General features: G+C 38.2%; 1 protein-coding gene across 1 annotated transcript in view; it reads left to right on the top strand.

Annotated features, from left to right (window-relative positions):
• Window positions 1-4,632: 4,632 nt before the first annotated feature.
• The window catches only part of KITLG (KIT ligand), a 120,249-nt gene continuing 99,519 nt past the window's right edge, over window positions 4,633-25,362 (top strand). The window contains exon 1 of the mRNA XM_051962657.1: window positions 4,633-5,102. Within this exon, the coding sequence (XP_051818617.1) occupies window positions 5,088-5,102 (15 nt within the window). The 5' untranslated portion in view covers window positions 4,633-5,087. The remainder of the gene's footprint in view (window positions 5,103-25,362) is intronic.

Raw genomic sequence — 25,362 nt, 5'->3', positions numbered from 1 at the left:
AGAGATGTCAGTGCTTATTATTATTCACAAGAGAGAAGACTGTCAAGTTTTCATTAACTGAAGCACCACAGGAGCTAAAAGGACCCCAGTGCCAAAAAAGCTAATGAAATATAAATCTGCATTCAGAGAACTCTAGGATTCAAGACAGGAAGATATTAGTTCCACCCTACCCAGAATTGTTTAGGCCATACATACTGTTTTGTGTTGTTTGGGGAATCACACTTCAGGACAGCTATTAACTGGATCATACCCAGATGAGGATGATTTAGATGGAGAGGGGAATTAGGAAATAAGTCAGATGAAAAATAGTTGAGGAAGTTGGGAAAATATAACCTGGAGAAGCAATGGCTTAGGAGGTGGTATATGAACATGTGGAGAGGGGACATTTAAGGACCGGGCAGTGTATGAAAGACTGTCTTGTAGGAAAGAGAAATTAGGTTTATTCTGTTTAATTAGTCAACAAGCATTCATTAAGCACTTACTATGTTCTAGGCACTATTCTAGACTTGTAATATAAAGACAAAAGCAAAATAATCTTTGCCCTCAACTACTTTATCTTATGGGGGCAGCTTGGTGGTGCATTTGATAGAATGCTGAGCTTGGAGTCAGAAAGACTAGGAGAGTCAGGAAAGATTTCTTGAAGAAGATGATATTTGTGGGGAGCTTGGGATTTGAAGAAGAAAGCAAGGAAGGCATTCCAGTTATTAGATATAGGTTGTATAAATATTCAGAGGTATGAGATAAAATACTTTGTAAGATTGTGAAGAGCTTTAAATTAAGAATCTGTGTTTTATTCTCAAGGCAGTGGAGGGCTTCTGAACTCTTCATAGGTGGGGTAGAGAGAGGGAGAGAGAGAGAGAGAGAGAGAGAGAGAGAGAGAGAGAGAGAGAGAGAGAGAGAGAAGGAGGGAAGGAGGGAGGAGGAGAGGGGAAAAAGGAGGAGGAGGAAGAGAAGGATGCCTTTGAGATTTCCTTGCTTTCTTCTTGTCTAATCTTAGTAGAGAGGGAGACAAAGAGAGAGAGGGAAAGGGAGAGAGAAGAAGAGGAAAAGGGAGGAGAATAAGAAGGAAGAGGAGGAGAAGGAAGAAGAGGAGGAGGAGGAAAAAGAGGAGGAGGAAGAGGAGGGAAAAGAAGAAAGAGGAAGAGAAGAAAGAAAAGGAGGAGAAGGAGGAAGAAGAGGAGGAAGAGAAGGAAGAGGAGGAGGAGAAAGAGGAGAAAGAGGAAGAGGAAGAAGAAGAGAAGAAAGAAGAGGAGGAGGAGGAAGAGGGCAGGAGGTGAAGGAGGAGGAAGAGGAGGAGGAAGAGGAGGAGGAGGAGAAATATTAGATTGGAAGGGCTCAGTAAAATAAACATATTTTTGAATCTCTTTCCATTTTCTATTGACCATGTGATGGATTCAGACATGGCACTTTTGGGGGGGGGGGAAGAGGGGGGAGAGGAGCTAATAGGAGTATTCCAGCAATGTAAACTTTAAAAGTATGATACCCCAGGGAGTGATTGCATTAAAGTTGTGTTTATCTGGCTAAGGTTATTCAAATCTAAGCAAAAATTCCTTATCATTTTGGGGAATTCCCTCTACTTTGTGATTTTTAAAATACAAACTTTAGGGAGCTGCCTGGGGCTAAGAGAAGTTAAATTTAGTCGCTCAGTTGCTACGGGTCTGAGATTAGATTTTTTTGCAATCCAAGGCTTCCTGATTGCAAATTCAATGTCCCATCCATTTTATCATCTTAATTCTCAATTAACAACATCCAGTGGTGCCTCTTCCACCAATTTTTAAAATGGGATTAAGTACATATTCCTGAATGCCTCTAAAATCCATAATGTCTAATTAAAAAAAAAAGAAAAAAGATTCCAATGGAAGCAGGGAAGCAAGAGTGGGATTGGTTGGGGGAGACCAAGAGACTGGGGCAGAAAAAGAGAAAGAGACAGAGAAAGAGAAAGACAGAGATGGAACTAGGAGCAGAGATAGCAACCACTGAGAGCCAGAATTATAGAGACAGAGACTGAAAGAGACCCAAAGAGGCAGAGATAGATACCCACACATACGGTGAGAGATAGAATCAGATGCACACTGAGAGACACAGAGGAACAGAGACAAAGAAACAAAAAGATAAACAGACATTACACAAAGCAAGAGGCAGAAAGATGTCCATTTGAATTGAATAACAAGGTTTATCTCAGTCTGCCTTCTGATCTATTTTAAAATTGCTTGACTATACCCTTTGAACTAAAAGTTAGAGTAATCATTTAATACTCTTCACTTTTTCCTGGAAGAATTCTTTTTGCAAACATTAATTTTCCTAACTGAAGAGTGGGAGGCATCCTTCCAGCTGGGGCAACAAAGGCGTAGAGAAATAATTGGATGAAGAACCCATAATAGCAGAGCTGAGAATTCAATTCCTCCTTTAACCTCTTTAGGATGCCTTTGAGATTTCCTTCCTTTCTTCTTGTCTGGTCTTAGCAGGTGTTCCCTAAATTCACTCTGAGTAAACAAAAAATAAGACATATTAAACATATTTTTCTAAATTGACCATGTGTGAATGTATAGAAGCAGCAGCATGTTACAATAGAATGTGAGTTAAATTGGAAATCAGAGGATCTGTTTTCAATCTCAACTCAAGCAATCACTATCTGGGTGACCTTGGATAAGTCAGTTAGCCTGTAGAGATTCCATTTAATCCCTTGGAAAAATGAGGATGGTGAGTTCTAAAAAAAAACCCCAAAAAACAATAACAGTAACAATAACTCCTCGATTTTTTTTTCTTTTTTTCTTTTTTTTTTTGCGTTTTAGCTAAGTATTTAGCACTTAGTAGGTACTTAATAAATGCAGTTTGATTGAATATCATGGATCATTTAGTCAGCCAGGTGATATTTAGGGACCCAATCTTTTAATAATGTTTTAAAATGTATAAAATAAAATCCAAAGGGTAATAAAGAAAATCAATTATGATGAAAAGTTATCAATACTTTTTTTAAAGGTCAGGAAATCCTATTTAAGAACCTCTGGGCTGAGCTTCAATGGCACTTCCTCCAGGAGATCTTTCCTGATTTCCCCAAAATTTGCACTTTGTTTTTTTAATGCCCCAAAGATTATGAATAGACATGTCAGGCCAATCAACTGATCATAAAGCAGTTATCAAGCGCATTACTCCCTTCGGGTAGCTAACATTCTAACGGGAATAAATAGGTACCTGCGAGATACATACATCACAGGTGACCTTAGAGAAGAAGGCTTTAGCTGCTGGGAGTGGGGTGGCGAGGAAGTGGGGGCAGGAAAGATGCCTCTTTAAGATGAGCTTTGAAGGAAGCCAAATATTCTAAGAGATATAAAAGCTGACCTACTTCTAGAGTCTCCTTTTCTCTTTCTGACCCTTATACATACCTTTTTGCTGCTTTTCTCCCAAGACCCCCATCCCCCAACTTCTCACTGGCTGTCCCCCAGATCTAGAGCGCTCTGCCTCTTATCTCCACCTCCAGGCTTCCTCAAGTCTCAGCAAAAAGCTCACTTTCTGTAAGGAGTCTTTTCAGGTACCTCTCAATGCCCTCGAAGAAAATCTCCGGTTTAACCCGGATGTATCTTGTATGTATATAGTTGTTTGCATATTATTTCTCCTATTGCCTCCCCGGGCTGTGAACTCGGTACGATTCAGGGACGTTTCTCTGTATCCTTGGCTTAACATCAAACGCCCATTGACTGACCGATTGACAAGGGTGCTTGGGACAAAGGCATGTTCTCTCCATACAAGTGTATCTAAAGTAAGTGGGCTAGTTTTTTTATTTGCTAATTTCAAATTCTCCGGCTGTGCCATTGTTTCCAAAGTTGAGGTAGGCTATTTTCTGCAAAAGAATTTTCATACACCACTTCCTCCACGTTCTTTTAAAAGCCAAAGAAAATAAAAAGCTAGATTCTAATCCATAAACCGTATTGAGAGGATCCAGATCCGGCTAACAGCAATCTAGAAGAGGGACAAGTTAGGAGACAAGACTTGGGAAGTCTGTTTAGCTCTAAAGAATTTTAAATTCATTTCCTAGAGTGTTAGTTACCCAGGAACTAAGTAAAGTAGAAAATTATTAATAAGGGGCTTTTGCTAGTTTTCGGTGCAGGTGTGAGAAGTTTTCACCCTCCCCGGAGAAAAAGCACGTTCCTGAAGTGGGCGAGCTGTGAACAGGGGCGTTTCTCGAAATCTTCTGTCCCCAAAAGGTGACAGGTAAGGTTTGGAGGTGAAACCCGGGGGAGGACATGTAGGGCCGAGGTCAAGAGGCAGCTCTTGCTCCTTCTCGGTTCAGCAGCAGTCCCGGGGGCAGCCCCAGTAGCAGCAGCAGCAACGGGCGCCAGCTCTGGGTCGTTTTATTGCTTCTCCCTTCCCACAGCTAGTTCGCCGGTAGCCTTCAGCCGGTGCTTGCCCAAAGAAGATGAGATCGGGTTACCTTCGCTGGCAAGGAGATGAGCTTGGCCTAATTTGTCCAACTTATTTCGCACTGACTGGAGTTCTTACCGCCCTCCCTCCCCCTCTTTTTACTCCCCCCCCCCCCATCCCAGGGGCCTCCCCCACCCATCCACCCCCCCCCTCCCACCCAGCCTCCTCTGCTCGCTGCCGCTGCGCTCGCCTCTCCAAAGCTCCCAGAGGGAAGAAGGCGTGTCCTGCCTGCCTGCCCGCCCGCCAGCCCGTCCTGCAGCTCCCGCCGCCGCTGCTGTAGGAGCAGGCGGAGTAGAGCTATAAAAGCGCTGGCCCCGCGCCGGCTCCGGCTTCATTTACTGCCTCGCGGGGCGATCGGCCGGGAGCGAGCTAGCAAGCAAGCTAGTGAAGGAGCGAGCGCCGCGGGAGGGGGGCGGGCAGCGAACCTGGCAGGAGCTGAGTGCGCAGCGCTCGGGGCTGCCCAATGCGTGCACAATCTGCTGCTGCTGCCGCCGCCGCCGCCACCGCCGCCGCTGCTGCCCCCGCCGCTTCTCCGCAGCCGCCGCCGCTGCCTCCGCTGCAGCTGCCGCCGCCTCCGCCGCTCCACGAGCAATATGCTGGAGCCACAGAACAGCTAAACGGAGTTTCCCCACCGCTGCCTGGGCTGGATTGCTGCGCTGTCGTTCCTTATGAAGAAGACACAAGTAAGTAGAGGACGCGCCCCGCGCCTCGCGCCCCTTTGGGCTGGGGAACCGGGCTGGAGCTTGGGCGCTCCGGAGAGCGCGGCTCCCGGAGAGGCCAAAGAGTGTGCCCCGGGGTGGGCGAATTCTGCGCACCCCGTCGACCTCCGCAGAGATTTGGAGCTCCTCCTCTCCTCCACCACCCAGGAGAAAGTGGTGATGAGGAGAAAGAGGAGGAGGAGGAGGAGGAGGAGGAAAAGGCTGGGGGTGCCTAGCTCAGGAACCCAAAGGCGAGAGACTTGGAATGGCACATTGCACTGAGAGCCGAAGCTCCGGGAGAGCTGAGATTGTGGCATTCTTTCCATTTGCATCCCCGGCGCTTTGCACTGTTCCTGGCACATAGTAGGCGCTTAATGATGAGTATTTGGTGATTGATCAATTGATTGATTGGCGAGGCAAGTCCCTTTTGTAAGTTTGGAAAAGAACATGGGACTGTCAGCTTTTTTTCTGAAAGACTGGAGTTCCGTTCTCCGATCTTACCAAAAGGGCGTTAAAAGTTAGCTTGGAAGACGTTGGTTTTTCTAAGGGGAAATCTGCACTTGGATACCGGCAGATTATGAAACGAAATCCCCGAACTCCAAGCAAACATATGTACACACATGCATTCACACCAACACACGCCCGCACTCACTCGCACACCTTTCTTTGCACACTCTCCCACGTACGAGCACGTCGGAAGCTTCCTAAAGCAGCCTCCCTGCAAAGCAGTACATGTAGCGCCCCAGATTCTTTTTCTCGGACTTGTGAAAAAGGTTGGCCTTTTGCGGCATAGGGTACCATACAGCTCTCCTGAAGATCTGCAAGTCCAATTCTGGGCGAAGCAGCCCCGAGGACGCAATTGATTGCTCCTTGAGAAGTTTTGAGGAGCTAGAGAGATGTGTCTTTGTGTGTATGAGTGATGTGTGCGGTGTCTGCTTATGGTATGTGTGTAAGATGTGTGTTATGTCTGTGAATGCATGTGTGTGTTCTTTGTGGCATATATGCATGTTTTGTGGTACGGGTATAAACTCTGTGTGATATGTGTGTGGTATCTGTGGTATATGGATTTTGTGGTATCTATATAAGGTGTCTGATTGTAATATGTGTGTTTTTGTGATAGCTGTGTAAGGTGTGTGGTGTCTGATTACATGTGTGCGTTCTTTGTGGTATATGTATGTCTTGTGATATGGGTATAAATTCTGTGTGATATGTGTGTGGTGTCTGATTGTGGCATATGGATTTTGTGGTTATCTGTATAAGGTGTCTGATTGTAATGTGTGTGTTTTTGTGATAGATGTGTAAGTTGTGTGGTGTCTGATTACATATGTGCGTTCTTTGTGGTATATGGTGTAAATTGTGTGATGTTTGATTGTGGTGTATTTTTTTGTGATATCTGTGTCAGGTGTGTGTGTATGTGTGTGTGTGTGTGTGTGTGTGTGTGTGACATTGTCTAGAAAAGCCAACCATTACTTATTTTTACTAGCCCAAGAATTCCCACCCCACCTTACTACACCGGGCAGGGTAGGGCGGTGGAGGGGGGTTGGGAAGGAAGAGGAAGCCAACGAAAGTGTTTGTTACTTAAAAGTGTAATCAGAGTTCCGGAGATTACAATATAAAATGCTATTTATTTTAGTCCGAGCTGTGATTGTATCTGTGTTTGGAAACTGCCTCCACCTATCTAGATCTGTGAGTAATTTATAGCCTTAGAGAAGGATTAGGTGATTTTGCCCGTGGTCACTGGGCTAATACCTATCAGGGCCCGGACTTGAACCCTTGGCTTCCTGATGCCAAGGCCCGCCCGCTACCAGCCATGCTATATATTGCGATTCCGCCTTTCTGCTCTCTAACAGAAGTATCGGATTGTTCATTTTAAGTAACATTGAGTATACCCAGCGCCCTAGCAGCATGTTTGACACATAGTAGTTGAACGTTAATAAATGTTTGTTGATTGCATATGCATAACATTGTTGAAGAGCTTTAATGCTGTTTTTTTTTTTTTTTTTTTAACTTGGAAGGCATTTAAAAGGGAGTCGTCTGAGCCGTTATTTTGAATGAGTCTTCTTTGTGTCTAGCCATTCTTGAGACAGTTCACTTGAACTACTTTGCTGTCTTATCCTTTCTCACCCCAAAAGACTGGCTGGATGTTCTCTAATTGTCCCCTTTTTGCCCCCAGGGGCAAGGAGCTTACAATTCCAGCGTTCCCGAGTGGGGATATTGGAAGCAAATAGGTTTTTTTTTCCCCCTCCCTTCTTTAAAAAAAAAATAGTCGTTTTTTAAAAAGGGAGCTGCAATAATCCGTGAAACCTACCAAAACCACTAATTCCTCCTGCTTAAATTACACTTGGTAAGAGATTTACTTTGAAACCCAACGGTTTCTTCAAAATCTGCTAATTCTGGGTTTAGGGACTATACTGAATCCATTAATCCAGAGGCAGTCTAGACTAGTATTCTGTCCTATCTAAAGACAAAAGGATACTTCTGTGGGGAGTAGCCGGGGGGACAATAGAATCATCTTGTATTGCATTTTGTTTTAAAAATCGAGACATAGGAAGCTAACTTTTACTGTTCTGTTTCCTTAAAGGTAAAGGATTAAATAGTCTATTAGGTCATTTTGGGGAGGTATTATTGAAATGTAGAAATAGGTGTCACAGAGGGGGCGAGAGTTTAATGATTATTATTTTGGGGGGTTTGTTTGTGTAGCAATCTTGGTTAAATGACTGGCTCAGGGTCACCCAGCTAGAAAGTGACAGATCTCTGGTCACATTTGAATTTAGCTCCTCTGGATTCCAGGTCTAGTGGTCTAGCCACTGCGCCACCTAGCTGGACCAGAAGATGTTTTTAAAATCTGCTTACTCTTAAACTAAGAAATTCCTTTCCAGAGTGGAAGATCGTCATTCATATGAATGAGAATAACATTGCTTAGACTGGTAGATCCTGGTGCATCTGGGAAAGGTAAAATGGTTAAAATGTGCTTATTTAAACGCTGTAGTTGGAAACAGGTTGGATATCAGATCTACTGGAGGCAGTCTGCTTAATGAGCACTCCTCCCTCATTTTTGTTGTTTAGTCATGGTTGGGTTTTCTTGGCAGAGATGCTGGAGTAGTTTGTCATTTCCTTCTCCAGTTCGTTTTACAGATGAGGAAACTGAGGCAAATGAGGTACAATGACTTGCTCATACAGCTAATGTGTTCAAGGCCAGATTTGAATCTAAGGAAGATGATCTTCCTGACTTCATCACCTAGCTGGCCCTTTTTCCACAGTACCATACTTTATTTCCAAAACTGACCTAGCTTTAGTGCTTAAGGAGACCTTCAAAGATTACCTAGTCCCTTCCTCTTCCTCATTTTGCAGGTGAAGAAATTGAGCCCCAAGTAAGTTCCATTCAATATTTGAAACCAGGTTCCTGACTCCAGTCATTTTTTCCTTTCCTTTCTTTCTTTCTTTCTTTCTTTCTTTCTTTCTTTCTTTCTTTCTTTCTTTCTTTCTTTCTTTCTTTCTTTCTTTCTTTTTTTAATCCCAGCACTTAGCATAATATTTGGTCCCTGGCAGAGACTTACCAAATGCTAGTCGACAGACTTATTGATAGACATTACACCATATAATTGTATCCTCACTTTGTGGAATTAATGAGAGCTCTGTAATCTCCTTTATGGGTGTAGGATTAAATGGAATAATTCCATTAGGAACTAAAAAGAGGTCAGTCTACCCTGAAAAGCTGCATGGTATTAATGCCTCAGGATGCTGCTGGCTGGGGACATTGGAGACAGCTAAATATTTTAGAAATGTGACCTGTAGGAACAAGTTAAAAGCTTGTGGCTTCTTGGGGGAATTGAGTGGTGTGGTAAAGGGTTTGTGGCCCAATCCGAGGAGTGCCCTTGGTGAATAGACGCATTCATGGCTAGTGACTGAAGTGACCTTCAAAGTTTCCTTTTGGGATCCTCCTAGTAATAGCACATTCCTGCCACTGAGAGAGGGAACACTGTGGAAATTAGCATGAGATAAAGTGGAACATCACCAAAGGAGAACAGGGGGAGAGGAGCAAAAATTGTCTTCCCCTTTTCACTGGCGAACTCTCCAACCCAGAAGGTTTTTTTTTTTTTTTTTTTTTTTTAATTAATGTCTCTCTGTAATAAGTGGCTGACACGATTCAGTCGCAAGCTTCAGACGTTGAGGTGTGGGGCTGGTTGATCCCACAAATACAATCTCACTGTGCTAAGGGTAATGATTCTGCCTCTAAGATTTAAGTCATTGATTTAAATCAAGTATTCTTTATTTGGGGCCTGATATATTTCAAGGTGAATTGAGACATGGATGCAATTTTTACATCTTTATATATATATATATATATATATATTTTACCAATTTAGCATTTTTTGTGAGAAAGGCTTCACCATACTGCTAACAGTATCTATCCATGGTGCATGAAAAAGATTAAATACCCTTGATTTAAAAGATCTTAAAGGCCTTATGGACCAATGAAATCACAAGTCCAGTTTCAATCACTAAAAGTTCTATGATCCTTTAACATTTGTAAAGTCCTTTATATACATTAACAACAGACTAGAACCTTGTTAGATGGGTGTTTTAAGGATCTTCATATTATAGAGGAGGAAACTGAGGCGGGTAGTAGTGAAATGATTTGTCCTATCAAGGTCACAGAGCCAGAATAGCATCATACTCATTCAAGCAATTAAAATCCTTGTTCATCATCCTTTCCCCTAAGGTACTTTATAAAACAAAGAACACAATGCTTCTTTAGCTTATACTATTATAATTTGGAACTATCTCCTCTACTCTTTCATATACTCAGTTGTCATAATGACCTAAATTCAGATTTATTCTCAGGTACTTTTACTTAATTATAATTTACCTCAGTTTCCTCATAGGTAAAGGGAGAATAATTATAGCACCTACTTCTGAAGGTTATTGTGAAGATACCGTTAGATACTTTTTTCCCCAAAGTTTTTCTAGAGCTCTAGAGCTATATTATTATTACATAGTTATTTATATTTTACCAATTAAAATATAAGCTTCTTGTTTTTAATATTTCTTTGTATCTTCAGGGTTTAGCACAGTGCCTGGCACAGAGTAAGTACTCATATATTAACACATACTTATTGATTTCAATGTAATTGAATCTGTAAGAAAACTTTAATGTCCATATGTGTTTTGATGAATGCATTTGATGAAATTCTTATGGGAAGAATTTAGAATAATTGTTAGATTTAGCACTGGCTGGGGCTACTGAGAACATCTTAATTCAATACTTTATTTTACAAGAGGAAGGTAGCCTTCCAGAGAATGAGGTTTATTAAAGATCAGTCAGTGAGCAACAAATCCAGTTTTGGAACCCAGCAGATGAGCTCAGGGTCTCAGTTTCCAACATCCTTCCATATTATTTCCACAATATGCCATATTGTTTTCTGGACCTGGATCTGTGCTTTTACCGCTGTGGGGGAACTCTTGCTATGGGGACCTCATCCACGAAGGCAAATCGTAACCAATCTATGCCTCAGGAGACAAGTCCTAAAAAGTGACTATAGGGATTAAGGCACTTGCCAAGATTGCTCAGCTGGTGTCTGGGAGGAGATAAGAGGGAGGAGGCTTCAAGCCAGAGACAGGAAACAGGAGGCAGGAGGCAGGAGCTAGGTGCAGGAGGGAAGAAGCAGGTAAGAGGAGACTGGAGGGAGGAAGAAGGAGGAAGAAGGATAGAGGAAAGGGGAAAGAGGCAGGAGAGAGAAGGGAGGCGAAGGGAGAGAAGAAAAGAGGGAGAAAAAAGAAAGGAAAAGGATGGAGGGAGGAGGCAGGAGCCAAAAGGGAGAAGGAAGAATTAGTAGTGCTAAGGGCCTGGAATCAGGAAGACTCATTTTCCTGAGTACAAATTTTGCCTTAGACATTTATTAGCTGTGTCACCTCACACAAGTCATTTAACCCTGTTTGCCTTGGTTTCCTCCTCTGTAAAATGAGCTGGAGAAGGATATGACAAACTGCTCTAATATTTGCAAAAAAAACCCAACTAAAACATCCAAAAGAAACCAATCACAAAAAAACAAATGGAACAACAAAGAATTAAACATAATGGAAAATGACTGAATAAATTATAAACTCCAGTTCCAGCCTTTTATCCAGTATATTGCACTGCCAATTTACCATTTCCAGTTATGTGTCAAATAATTACACTATTAATAATGACACATGGGATAATTGCTATAATATTGCTTGAAGAAATGTAAATATTTTGAGTTGTGTATTTTTTCTCTATGTTTTAAAAACATTTATGGAAATAGTCTGATTGCCTTATGATTTTAAAAAGCTTTATAATACCTTCCAAGGAAAGTCTATTCTTAGTTTTCAGATTGAGATTTTGGTGATTTTATTGACTCTGGGAAGTCCCAGGTAAGGAAACCCCATTTATTAGTGCAGATAGGCACCTGCTCTGCAATTTATGGTCTTATGCTAGAAAGTTGTTTGGAAGTATTGGGTAGTTCAGTGTGATTTGCACACTTTTTTTTCCTTAGAAATTGGACTTTTAAAACCAAGTATTTTTGATGTCGGTTGTTGTAGTTTATACAAAACTATACTGCTGAAGTTGAGCACTTGTGAAATATAAATAAATTCTCTCTTTCTATATGTATATATGTAATGTGTTTATTTGCAATATATATGTGAATATGTATGTGTAATACATGGAATATATATAGATATATTCCCCAAAGTGTCCCCAAAGTCTTAATGCAGTTTAAGATTATTTAGCTCTATAGCTTTGGCTTTTAAGGTACTTTCCATACATGAATACGAACATATATGTATGTATATATACACACACCATGTATTATATATAAATACATATATGTATAAATGTACCTAATACATATAACACACATAATATGTGTGTGTGTGTGTGTGTGTATGTATGTATAAGTAAAGCATAGGGCAGCTAGGTGGTGCAGTAGCCTGAAATCAGGAAAGCTCATTTTCCTGAGTTCAAATCCAGCCTCAGACACTTACTAGTTGTGTCACCATGGGCAAGTCACTTTACTCTGTTTACCTCAGTTTCCACATCTGTAAAATGAACTAGAGAAAAAAATGGTAAACCACTCCCAATATTTTTGCCAAGATAACCTTAAATGAGGTCATAGTGTTGTACATGACTGAAACAATTGAATAATAAAAAGATATATAAACATATTGCATTAGAGTTGAGTATATATATATTATTGTATTGATACATATACACGTGTATGTAAGTGTATGTATATATAGTGTGTACATGTTTTATATGTGTTATGAATATTTTTATAGCATGTATGCAACATAAACATATTTCACTTAGTATATTCACTGTAGATCATCTAACTCCCCATATATTTCACTTAAAATAATCTCATTTCATTTCTGTCTGTCTCTGTCTTCTTCCACCCTTATTTCTCTCTCTTCTTCTTCTTTTCTCTTTCTGTCTCTGTCTCTTTGTGTCTCCCTCCCTTCTTCCCTCCACAGACATGAATCAGTCTATCTTTTTAAATCTCTATTCATCTTATCTATTTATCCTAGATTTGAAGGCACTCAGTTTTATAGATGATGCTTGTAGAGTTAGGGATAGTGACAGAACTTCTGATTTTAGAGATTTGGGGAACTTCCCTAGAGGAACTGAAATTTTAGCCATATGCTAGTTGGTACTTGCTCTGTCATTTCTAATCTTAGAGCCTTATATACAGTGTCATGTGGGATCCTTGCAAAAACCCCTTGAAATGGGCAGTTTGGCCATTCTTATCTCCATTTTACAGAGGAGGAAACAAAGGCTCAGAGAAATTTAAAGGATTCATCCAAAGTTATAAAACTAGTCATCCACACAGGCCCCACTAGAAGTTAGATCTTGGAGCATCTTTTTTAAATGAATTTATATGGCTTTAATTTCTTCATCTGAAAATTGTTCATATCCTTTGACCATTTATTAATTGGAGAATGGCTTGTATTCTTATAAATAGAAGTTAGGTCTTTGGATTACATTTATTCTTAACTATATCAGGCTGTTTTATTTCTCATTGGGAGGATGTTTCTGAGAGATTTTCAGGGAGGAAAAAAACAAAGCAAAACTTGTGGTTCTCAGAAATCACTTAACTTGGTATCAAAAGTTCTTGCTGTATGATCTTTTAGCTTTTTGCAAAACTCAATTGCTTGAGCTATAAAGTGGGCAGAATATCTTAACTACTTACAATAGGGTTCTCATAAAACTCAAATGAGATGTGATATATAAACCACTATGTTACCTAATGTGAATTATTATTACTAGAAAGATAAGAAATTTTCCTATAGATATTAAATTAGGAAAGGGCATTTTATTCCCTGTCAAAGGATTAGAAGAACATTTAAACAAAAGATTGGAAAACATGTCAAGGCAAATCCCTTTTGCTGTCTGTAGAGTAGTCTTAAGTTGCTCAAGTAGGAAGGAAATTTATTTTTGCAAAATAAACTTAATACATTTATCAAAAGAAAAACTTGGACTTTTAGTCAACAGGCATTTATTAAATGCTTACTATATACCTGGCATTGTGTTAAGCTCTGGAGATAAAAAGAAAGGCAAAAAAATCATCAATCAAAAAATAAACATTGATTAAGTGTCTACCTTATACCAGGCAATTTGCTAAGTGCTGGGGATACAAAAAGGGACAAAAGACAGACAATCCCTGCCTTCCAGGAGTTTACAATCTAAGGGGGAAAGACAATATATAAGGAAATATATACAGATCAAACTATCAAATAGGAAATTATTAACAGAGGAAAGGCACTAGAATTAAGAAGTATTATGAAAGGCTTCTTGCAGAAGGTAGGATTTTAGTTAAGACTTAAAGGAAGCCAGGGAGGTCAGAAGTTGGGTCAAAGAAGGCAGAGTATTTCAGGAATGAGGGAATAGCCATTGAGGGTGGCAGGAGCATTCTTGTGGAGTATCTTGTTGCTAGAACAACCCAGAGTCTCTGTACTCAAGAATATTACATCCTAATGGAAGTGATAACATCTAAAAAGCTTTGTATGTACAAGACATAAAGAAGGTAAATTGGTAATGTAGTACTGTTGAGGGAATAAGAAGAACCTTCTCCAGAAGGTAGGATTTGAACTGGGTCCTTTTTTTTTTTTTTTTTGGATAGTATTTATTTTTCCCCAATTACATGTGATTACAACTTTTAACATTTTTTTTTAATTTTGAGTTCCAAATTGTCTCCCTTTCCGCCTTCCCCCTCACTGAGGAGGGAAGCAATTTGATATAGGTTATACATATCTAGTCATGTAAAACATTTTCCTATTAGTCATGTTGTGAGAGAAAATAGACAAAATCCTCAAGAAAAAGAAAGCAAAAAAAAAAAAATGCTTTGATCTGTATTCAGACTCCATTAGTTTTTTCTCTGGGGATACATAGCATTTTTCATCCTAAGTCCTTCAGAGTTGTCTTATATCATTGTGTTGTTGAGAAGAGCTAAGTCATTCCTAAATATTGTATAATATTGCTGTTACTGTGAACAATGTTCTCCTGATTCTGCTCATTTCACTTTACATCAGTTCATATTAGCTTTTACAGGTTTTTCTGAAAGCATCCTGTTGAGCTGGGTCTTGAAGGAAACCAGGGAAGAAAATTCAGAGATGAGGAGGGATCTTTCCAGGTATGAGGATGACCAATGAAAAGGCAAAGTCAGGAATGGAATGTCTTGTTCAAGGAACAGAACATGGTCAGTGTCACTGGGGAATTGAGTACATGAATGGGGTAAAGTATAAGAAGACTGGAAAGATAGGAAAGACCAAGGTATGAAAAGCTAAAAATCTAAGTAGAATTTTATATTTGGTCTTGGAAGGATCAACTATAATAAATTCCAAATAGTAGAACCAGATATAAGAAGTTCCTGTACAAATAGGGAGTCATTAGAGTTATTGAGAAGAAACCAGGAAAATCTGAGTTCAAGTGTGACTATTCTAACACGGAATAGATACGTGCCCTGGGCAAGTTATGTCACATCTTAGTGACTCAAGCAATGGTAAGATTCTACAGAATAAGAAAGTGCTGACTTTCAATGGTGAAAGGTGTCTCCTCACCTAGAGTTCCCCTTATTAATAGTCTGGGCCCAGATTACTGTCTGTTGTCTTCCAGGTGCTAATGAGAGAGACAATAATAATCCTCAATTGTAAGAAACACAATATCTTACCTAGAACTCCACTGACTCACTGATGAATGGAGGAAAGATTTATTTTACATTCTTGCAAGAATGGATGCCTTGCAGAAGCAGCTACACCCAAAGAAAGAACACTGGGAGATGAATATAAACTGCTTGCATTCTTGTTTTTCTTCCCGGATTATTTATACCTTCTGAATTCAATTCTTCCTGTGCAACAAGAAAACTGTTCGGTTCTGCACACGTATATTGTATCTAGGATATACTGTAACCTATTCAACATGTAAAGGATTGCTTGCCATCTGGGGGAGGGGGTGGAGGGAGAGAGGGGAAAAATCGGAACAGAAGTGAATGCAAAGGATAATGTTGTAAAAAATTACCCTGGCATGAGTTCTATCAATAAAAAGTTATTAAAAAAAAAAAAAAAGAATTGATGCCTTGGTAAGTAGACACACCTTTGAAACTCCAGAGGCAGCATTTTATTTCCTATCCTGAAGCACAAGTCTCTCCCCTGATTCTTCATTAATTGGATGTTACAGAAGTTATACTACTCTAATTTTCAACCCTCATTGCATAGGCAGTCCCTGCTCCCAAGGAGCTTCCATTCTGGTAGGAGGAAGATAATGGAGAAGAACTAGGGCAAAGAACAAAGAATTCTTTTTAAATCTCAGGTCACTACCCCTGATTACAAAAGTTAGTTCCTGCTTCTAAGGAACTTACATTCTTTTGGGGAAAAATAACCCTCCACCTTTGATTATTCTTTGTTGTCCTTATGAGTTTCAATTTTTAATTTAAGTTTCCTTTCTCCCATTTAATTTATATAACAGTGAAAACCAAGTAAGTGCCCATCCATTTCTCACAGTTATCCCTCCTATACTGAAACTTTCCCCATCACCGTTTCAGTATATCATGGGTCATCATAAGACATTAAATGGGAATTTTTTCGGGAATTTGGCAGTTGTCAAAGGAAAGGCCAGCAGATGACTCAAAGTCTTTGCCAAAATATTTAACCCAAATTTTACAATAAGGTACTGTAAAAACCCAACAAAAGAGAAAGAAGAAAAAAATCAGAATTCTTCTCTGGTAGAAAGGGAGAGCCAATTTTTTCAGATGGTAGGGGTGTCACACCCTTAACTCCTGAGATGTGGAAGGATGGTTGTAATCCTAACCTTAAGAAGTTTATAATAGAGGGCGTTTGTAAAAGGTAGAAAGTGATGAGGGCAAAGGAAAAACCTAGACAAAGTAATTTAGAAATATTTGAGAAGGAACAGATAGAAGATCACAGTCAGGATGAGAGAAAACTTTATGTTAAGGAGGGGGCACCTTAATTGATCTTTGATGAGAGAGGACATTGTCAATCAACTAGAATTTATTAAACCTACTATATGTCAGGCATTGTGGTGTTCCAGGTATGGAAAACCATCCACCAGAAGAGGCAGAAGAAAGATGATGGGGAGTATACTCAACTAGTAACCGCAAAGTGGCACATAGCTTTTAGTAATGCTGACTTACAATGGCTTAAAACTGGTTAGACCCTTCCAAGATTTTGAAATTTCCATGCTAACACTATACTAAATGTCATAGAAAACAAGGAAAACAACCATATGGCAAGAGTAAGATCTGATCCAACCCAATTAAGTTGCTAAAATGTGTTTGTTTTATTGAATTGGGAGGGCTAGTTGTAATCCAACTCTTTTCATAAAATACAGTTACTTTGAAAATCTTTCCATCACCCTAAATGACTTCCCAAAGAGACTGTTTCTAAATTTCAGCTTTGCACACTCCTCTTCCATGTTCTCATTCCTCTTTGCACAGACCCTTCAGAATAAACAGGATGCCATTTTCTGCCAGAACTATTTTCTTCCCTCATTTTGGTCCTTAATTTAAGAATACCATGCTCTCTAACATCTAACTTTTTCCTCTTTTCCTTCTTCCCATCCCACTCTCCAACCAACCAAAGCAAACACTGTTTCATGAATGTCAGTGGTATTTGGTATGAGACTGAGTGTATGGATCCAGAGAACTTCATATTTTTTCCAAATTGGTTCATTCATTATTTTCTGGCATAGTCAAGTATCTACCTGGAAGTGATGAATGAAACCGTTTCCAATAGAAGAATATCCTGAAACCAGAGGAGGATATTTAGATCATTCAAACTCGAATGTTTTTGGCAATGTACAGTAGGCAGAATTACACTCCCTTCCCCTCTACCCCCACCCCACCTTGGCCCAGAAACCCTCACAGACTGTGATATCCCATGGACTGGTTTCCATCCTGGGCACTTCACTACAGAGGGTCCAATTCCTTTTTCATTAGCTCTTTGCGCCTACCTGTATTCTAAAGTCAGGATTTCTTAAACTTTTTTCTACTTATCACACCTTTTCACCCAATAAATTTTTACACAATCCTACAAAGTATATAAAATCTATATAAAACAGACATACAAATAAAACATTTACTGATAATATGTCATAAAAATTTATTTTTACAAAAACAATTCTTTGATAGACTATAATTAAATATTATTAATTATTTAATATTCATCTATTAAAGATTAAATCAAATCTTTATTTTGATTTGTAATGAAATAGATGTGCTTGTTTATTTTTACATAAAATTTAAATCTTGGCAGAATATTTGATACCTTTGAGTGCTGCCAAATTTTTCGAGACCTCATTCAGTTATGTGACCTATATGGTATCTCAACACAGAGTTTAAGAAGCTTTGTTCTAGGAAATAATGACAGGAGCTGTGATCTCTTTGGTATCAGTAGGAGTATGCTGGAGTTCACTGAATTGTAGCTGATTGTTAAATTTTCTGCGTAATCAGTAATCATTTACACTTCAGAAATTGGCATATCCTATAAATCATAAGTTGATTTACTGCTTTGTTGATTATCTAGACTTAAGAATGTGATAGAGAAAATATTTACAATGTAGATTAAATTTAAGTGAACCCATTTTTTCCCATTGTTAAACATTTACTAGCACATCCCCAGATAAGAAAATATCTGGAAGTTCAATACAGCTCTGCAGTTTTTCTTCTATGGATAGTCTCAAATAGTTACTTTCTATGAATAGTACTCAAATGGGTTACACAACCAGTATGTCAGAAGCAGAATTTGAATCCAAGTCTTCAAGCCCACTCTTCCTATCTCACATGGATTAATTCTGGAAAAATTGAGGTTCTAGAAACAACTATTAATCCAGCAACAAAGATCTTTTTTTTTGAGGAGACCTGGGTTTGAATCCTGGCTCTGAACTTGTATTTTAGTTTTCTTCTAAAATAAAGAGTTTTCTTCTAAAATCCTTTTTGTAGGATTAAAGTTCCACTCTATTTTAGAGCAGAGATGCTCCTCTTCCTCTTCCTCCTCCTCCTCCTCTTCCTCCTTCTCCCCCATCTCATCCTCTTCATTCTCCTCTTCCTACTTCTCTTCCTCTTCCTTATAGCCCCTCTTTCCCACTCCTGCTCCTTTTATTTTTTTCAAATACATACAAAGATAGTTTTCAACATTCCTCTTTGCAAAACCTTATGTTCCAAATTTTTCTCCTCCTCTCTCCTCTCTGCTCTTACCTCCCCAAAACAGCAAGCAGTCAATATAGTAACGTGTATATGTACGTGTACAATAAGAAAAAAAAAAAAAACAATTCCATATTTGTCATGCTGTGCAAGAAAAATCAGATCAAAAGGGGAAACAGCACAAGAAAGAAAAAAACATTAAAAGAAAAAAAGGTGAAAATACTATGCTTTGTTCTACATTCATTCTCTGTAGTTCTCTCTCTGGATGCAGATAGTTCTTTCTATCCCAAGTCTATTGGAATATTCTTGAAGCACCTCATTGTTGAAAAGAGCCAAGTCTATCACAGTTTATCATCACATAATCTTCTTGTTATATATACAGTCTTCTCTTGATTCTGTTCACTTTGATCAGCAACAGTTCTTGTCTTTACAGACTTTTCTGAAGTCAGCCTTAGAACATTTTCAACTTTTTTTCACTCAAGAAATTTTTAGGTAATCCTGGGTCTATAGGAATATCAGTATACAAATCAAACACTTATTGAAGAGAAATTTTAATTTTGCAGCCCCCACATTCAGTTATGTGATTCCTTATGGGGTCATGACTCAAATTTAAGAATTTTTGTTCTCGAGAAAGACAGAGATGGAGACAGAAAGAGAAATAGAGAGACAGAGAGAAGATACATATGGAGAGAAATAGAGACACATACAGAGACAGGGAGAGACAGAAGGTAGAAGAGATACACAGAGACAGAGAGGTAAAGACAGATACACTAAGAGACACACATAGAGACAGGGAGAGATGAAAGGAAGGTGGGACAAAGACAAAGACAGAGTCAGACACACACACACACACACACACACACACAGAGAGAGAGAGAGAGAGAGAGAGAGAGAGAGAGGCACACAGAGAGACAGAGATAGAGAGACAGAGACAGAGGGAGACCCAAAGAGAAACAAGAGACAAAGATTCAAGAGATAGAAACAGGAAGTTAGATAAACTATGAACATGAAAAGTTAGATAAACATAAAGGAGAAAAGATGATGCTGGCCAGTCTTTTCTTCTCTAAAATGAACGAAGTTTACTGTGTCAGTTGCTTTCCTGGTACTTAATTTTTCTTCATCTTTCATGTAAAGGAAGACATTTTGTATGTTTTGCTTTGTCTCTTTACTGGACACTATGCAAGTTTTCCTTCTCCCACTTTTTTTTCTAGGTTCTTTAGCTGCTAATACAAGGTTGCCCCCTGAAAAATCTTTTACTCTTCCCTCCCTCTCTAAACATATAAATCATAAGCAGCTGCCTTTAATTTTCTTGGGCTCGGTCTTCCAATATTGCTGGTTCAATTTAGTGGGCAAATTGAAGAAACATTTGGGATACTTTGTAATTCATATTCTCTACTATTATTTTACATCATAGCAGCTAGTATGACTAAATTGGCAACATGAAGATCTAACTTTCCTACTTCACTGGACTCATGTTAGGAGGAGAACTGGGTGTAGAAAGAAATAGGATGGACTTTGAAATCAAAATCTTTGACTTTGTTAATTTTCTGGTACTGCCCCTCCCCTCTAATTGTCTAACCCGAGATAGGTAAGGATTGTTTGTTTTTTGTAAAGATCATTCTCAAAATATTTGACATGTAAATTTGAGAGTTGTCACAAATCCTTTTCTGGTAATTGGTTTAAAACAGATATTGTAAGTTATCGAATAATTGTTTGATTTGGCATCATAAAGTTTTATTGTTGATCACTTGTTTTCAGTCATGTCCAACTCTTTAGATTCCTTTTGAGATTTTCAAAGACAGAGGAGTGTTTTTGCCATTTCCTTCTCCATCTCATTTTATAGGTGAGGAAACTGAGGTAAATAGGATTAAGTGACTTGTCCAGGTTCATACAGTTAATAGTGTCTGAGGTCAGATTCGAACCTAAGTTTTCTTGACTCCAGGCCCAGCACTCTATCTACTGTCCTAGCTAGTTGTATTCTAACTGCATCATAAAGACCCGAGTTCAAATCAGCTGCTGCCACTCAGCTCTGAACTTCATTAAGTTATTTTAACTCTTGTATCTCGGTTTTCTCATTCATAAAATAAATAAGGTAAGCTTAAAAATTAATTTCCAATTCATTTGAACCATTTTCATTGAACCATAATTTAGTCATATCTTTTGTTTTGATGTAGCCTGAATTCTGTCCTCTCTTCCATTCCCTCCCCCAGTCACCATTTCTAATATTTTTACAAAGAATAAGAAGAAAAAAACAATTTATCAAAACTTATCAACACATTGAAAAATAGCTTGAATATTATATATAATATATATTACATAGTCTATGGGTATGGCTCTCCTACCCTCCACATTTCAAAGATGGTTTCTTTTTATCTTTTTTTTAGGGGCCAAGCTTAGTAACAATTTTTTTTCTCTTTTGGCTTTTTTATTATGAAAAAAAAAAAGCATTTTAGACAGTAGAAATAAAAGCTAACTTGTCATGTCAGTTATTTTTAATTTTTTTTTGGTATATAATCTTATCAGTTTCTTTATTCATGTCTTTATCTTTGATAAAAGAAAGTTTGAACAGGCAAACTTTAACAATTTTTTATAATGTATATCTTTTCAATCATTCAGGAAGAAGATATTACATAATTTTAAACTAATGTCATTAATCATTTGAAATTATCCAAGTGATAAAATAAATCAGAAAGGGATTACTTAACATCAAAACTGCCACCATTATCACATTTGACTATAGAGGGAAACTATACATATTCTTTTAAAAAGTTTTTTGTATTTTATTTTCAATACACTTATGAATCACATTGGGAAAAAAAAATTGGAACAAAAGGAAAAAAGCACAGGAGGAACCCCCCCCCAAAAAAAAAAAAAAAAGAACATAGCATGTGTTGATTTACATTAAATCTCCATAGTTCTTTTTTTGGGTGCAGATATTTTCTGTCCAGAATTTATTGGGATTACCTTGAATCACTGAACTGTCTTTCACAGTTGATCATTGTACATTCTTGCTTTTCCTGTCTACATTGTATTCTTGCTTCTGCTTGTTTCATTCAGCATCAGATCATGTAAATCTTTCCAGGCCTTTCTATAATCAGCTTGTTCATCATTTTTTATAGAACAATAATATTCCGTTACCTTCATATAGACAACTTATTCAGCCATTCCCCAGTTGATGGGCATCTATTCTTTTTCCAATTCTTTGCTACCACAAAAAGAGCTTCTACAAATATTTTTGCACACGTGAGTCCTTTTCTCTCTCATTTTTTCCTTGAGAGATACCTAGTGATAACTCTGCTGGATCAAAGGGTATGCACAGTTTTATAGCCTTTTAGGAGGAGTTCTAAATTGCTCTGCAGATGATTGGATCATAATTTTTCGACATTCAATTTTGATTATTATGATGATTTTTCTTTACATTTGCATTTTTATTATCCTGTCCTATTGTTTTCCTAGTTCTGTCTTCGTCAGATCATGGAAGTCACTGAACTATTTTCATCAAAATGAAGATGGAAGGGAATTTTGAGATCACAGAGCTTAATCTCTTCATTTTACAGATGGGAACACAGAGAGGGCCATAGAAATAAAATTACTTGTTCAAGCTCACACTAGTAGTAAATGGCAGAGATAGGATTTGAACCCAGGTCTTCTCAAGTCCCAATAAGCCAATCATTCAAAAAGTATTAATTATGTGTTTCCTATATGCTAAACAACTGTGTGTACAAATACAAAGAATGAAACAATCTCTGTCAACGAGGAATACCCACTGTACCTTTAAGATAATTAATATATGAATTTGATCTGGATGAATCAATTATAATAAACATAGGCAAGGGCATGAATGAAGAACCCTCTTTGATAATCAGCTATTGTTTTGAAATTTACAAAACATTAAAAAAAATTATGGCAACTCTGACTATAAGAAATGATAGTTAATTTCTACACAAAGTATTTGTTATGATGAGAATTTTAGGTAGTAGAGTCTGGAAACGGGTTCTCATTCTGATTCTGCCAGTAATGTGCAAAGTAACCTAAAGTGCCAGTAACCTTGACAAATTATTCAATCTCTCTGATTTTCTGTTTCCTTGTCTGTGAAAGGTACTAAGAATTTAAAGGTTCTATAAAATCACTGCCTTAAAATAAAACAAATAAGAAGTGATACACAGAGAGAAATGAGGAATAGGACTCTCTTGTAATTCATTAGACTGTTTCTATTATTGTGTTAATTAAGAAGATTAAAGGGAAGGACTTGGTTGGGGTCACACAGCCATTATGTGTCAGAGGAAGAGCTTGAACTCAAATCTTCTTGGCTACATGCCAAATTTAGTATGCTAGGCTGCCTGATGTGAAAGTTGAGAAATGAAAGTAATTTAATTTCCACTGCTTCTAATCAGTACACAACTAGTGGCTATAATCACACTTGAACTGTTAAATTTATGCCTTGATCTTTGAGCTCTGTGAGAAGGAAGGGAAAAGAAAACTTAAGTTTAAATTGTGCTTTATAGAAAGGAAGATATGATAATATAACATTATATAGCATAACATAACATTTGACACAATAGAGAGACACAAAACATCCGATCCATTCTCTTCTCATCTCATCCTATCCTTTCCCTTCCATTCTCTCCCTTCCCAACACCTCATATAACCTATCCTAATGTAATATAATATAACATAACATTTGATACAAAACAATGTAGCAGAACATCCCATCCCTTCTTTTATCCTATCCTATTCCATTGCATCCCAATACCACTTATAACCTAAACTTATATAACATTATATAACAATATTTGACACAACACAACACAACATAAAAGCATCCTTTCCATTCTTATCTCCTCTCATCCCATTCTATCTCACCTCATCCTATCCCATTTCAACACATAATATAAGCTAATGTAACATAGCATAACATGACATCACATAATGGTGCACTATAACATGTTATGTCACTCTTTATATACATGATCTTAAACAATTTATATACATGATCTTTAGCAACTTAATTAAATGGAGCTCAGGTTCCTTATCTTGAAGATAAGAAGGTTGTACTAGAAGACCTATAAGTTCTTTTCTGATTCAAAATCTGTGATCTCCTTTGAGCCTTAAGACAAAACTGGAGTTGAAGCAAAAAATATCTTATTATCTTTAATTTTACAGTTAGGAAAGTAAGGTAGAATGTTGTTTTTTTTTCCTCCTCTTCATCAGTATTCCACTGTGTCTCAGTAATTCACTGTGCTCAAAACTCATATCCAGGTTTGGTGCTCTATTAGTTATAAAAGGAACTGCTTATATCATGTTGTGAGAACTTTCACCTGGGGAGATTACAGTGTTTATAACTTATAGTTTTATTGGGCTGTCTAATTGTGAAAGAGGTTAAGTCAGATATTACCATGGGTAAGAAGAGGTTATCAAGTGAGTATGCAAGTATTTCATAAATATGTTATACTATTAAAATTATTGTTCAGTCATGACCAACTCTTTGTGACCCCATTTGGGGGTTTCTTGGCAAAAAAAACAAATTAAAAAAAAACACCTAGAGTAGTCATTTCCTTTTCTAGGTCATTTTTATAGAGGAGGAATCTGAGGCAAACAAGTTTAAGTAACTTGCCCAGGATAACACAGCTAGCATCCTAAGTCAGATTTGAACTCAGGGCTTTCTGACTCCAGGCTTAGCATTGTATCCTTTCACACTGAATAGGGGACATGGAAAGGTTTGCTGAAAATGGGGGAGTATAGTGATGAAAAGAATTGGGAAACCCTGGGTTGTATCTTGTTCTCAATGTATCTAAAAATAAGGGTCTTAAGTAGTATTTAAATAGATAAAACTTATAAGCTTTTCATATATTATTTGATTCTTTCAACAACTTTGTGAGACAGGTGCTATTAACATATTCATTTTACATATGAAGAATCTGAGACCCTGAAATTATTAAGTGGTCATAGAACTGTTAAGTAACTGAATCCGTATTCAAACTTGTCTGGCTTATTCCAAATTTGGCATTCCATCTATGACACCATCTAGCTGCCCATGTTTTGATGTATGTATTTGAACTTATGCCTTCCTGCCTCCAGCCCTAGTTCTCTGGTGAACACTTCCCCCAATCCTCAGATTGCCTCTGGTTATGTCCTTTCAAAAACAGGCAGCCCAAGGATCCCATGTAACCAAGGGTAATGTAGTACTTAACCGTGCTCTTTGTTTCCCACCCACTTTTCAGTATCTGTGTGGTCTGAAATGAATAAAAGCAAATGGCATCAGAAAGCTGGCTGCAGGCAGCATCTTAGCAATTTTTCAATTTCTCCCGGATAAAATGATAAGTAGCAAAGAGTTGGTGGATGGAAAGGAACTGGGGACCTAGATCAGAACAAAGAAACGGTTCGAGCCAGTTTAGGGAAAAATTTGATTTATTGTGGTGGTACTGTTTCCCTTCCTTCTGACAGTGGACCTCCTGCCCCCTTTGAAATAACTCTGTCCTGGATGACTCCCTTCCTGAGGCCCCAGGAGGCCCCAAACCAGCTGTAGGAGTTGGGTCAAGCCTATAACTGCTGACAGTTTCTACATATAG

The sequence above is a fragment of the Antechinus flavipes genome, chromosome 5, assembly GCF_016432865.1.
Source record: "Antechinus flavipes isolate AdamAnt ecotype Samford, QLD, Australia chromosome 5, AdamAnt_v2, whole genome shotgun sequence".
NCBI classification, from domain to species: domain Eukaryota; kingdom Metazoa; phylum Chordata; class Mammalia; order Dasyuromorphia; family Dasyuridae; genus Antechinus; species Antechinus flavipes.
The sequence above is the reverse complement of the archived record's forward strand: the minus strand, read 5'-3'. Positions and strand labels throughout refer to the sequence as shown.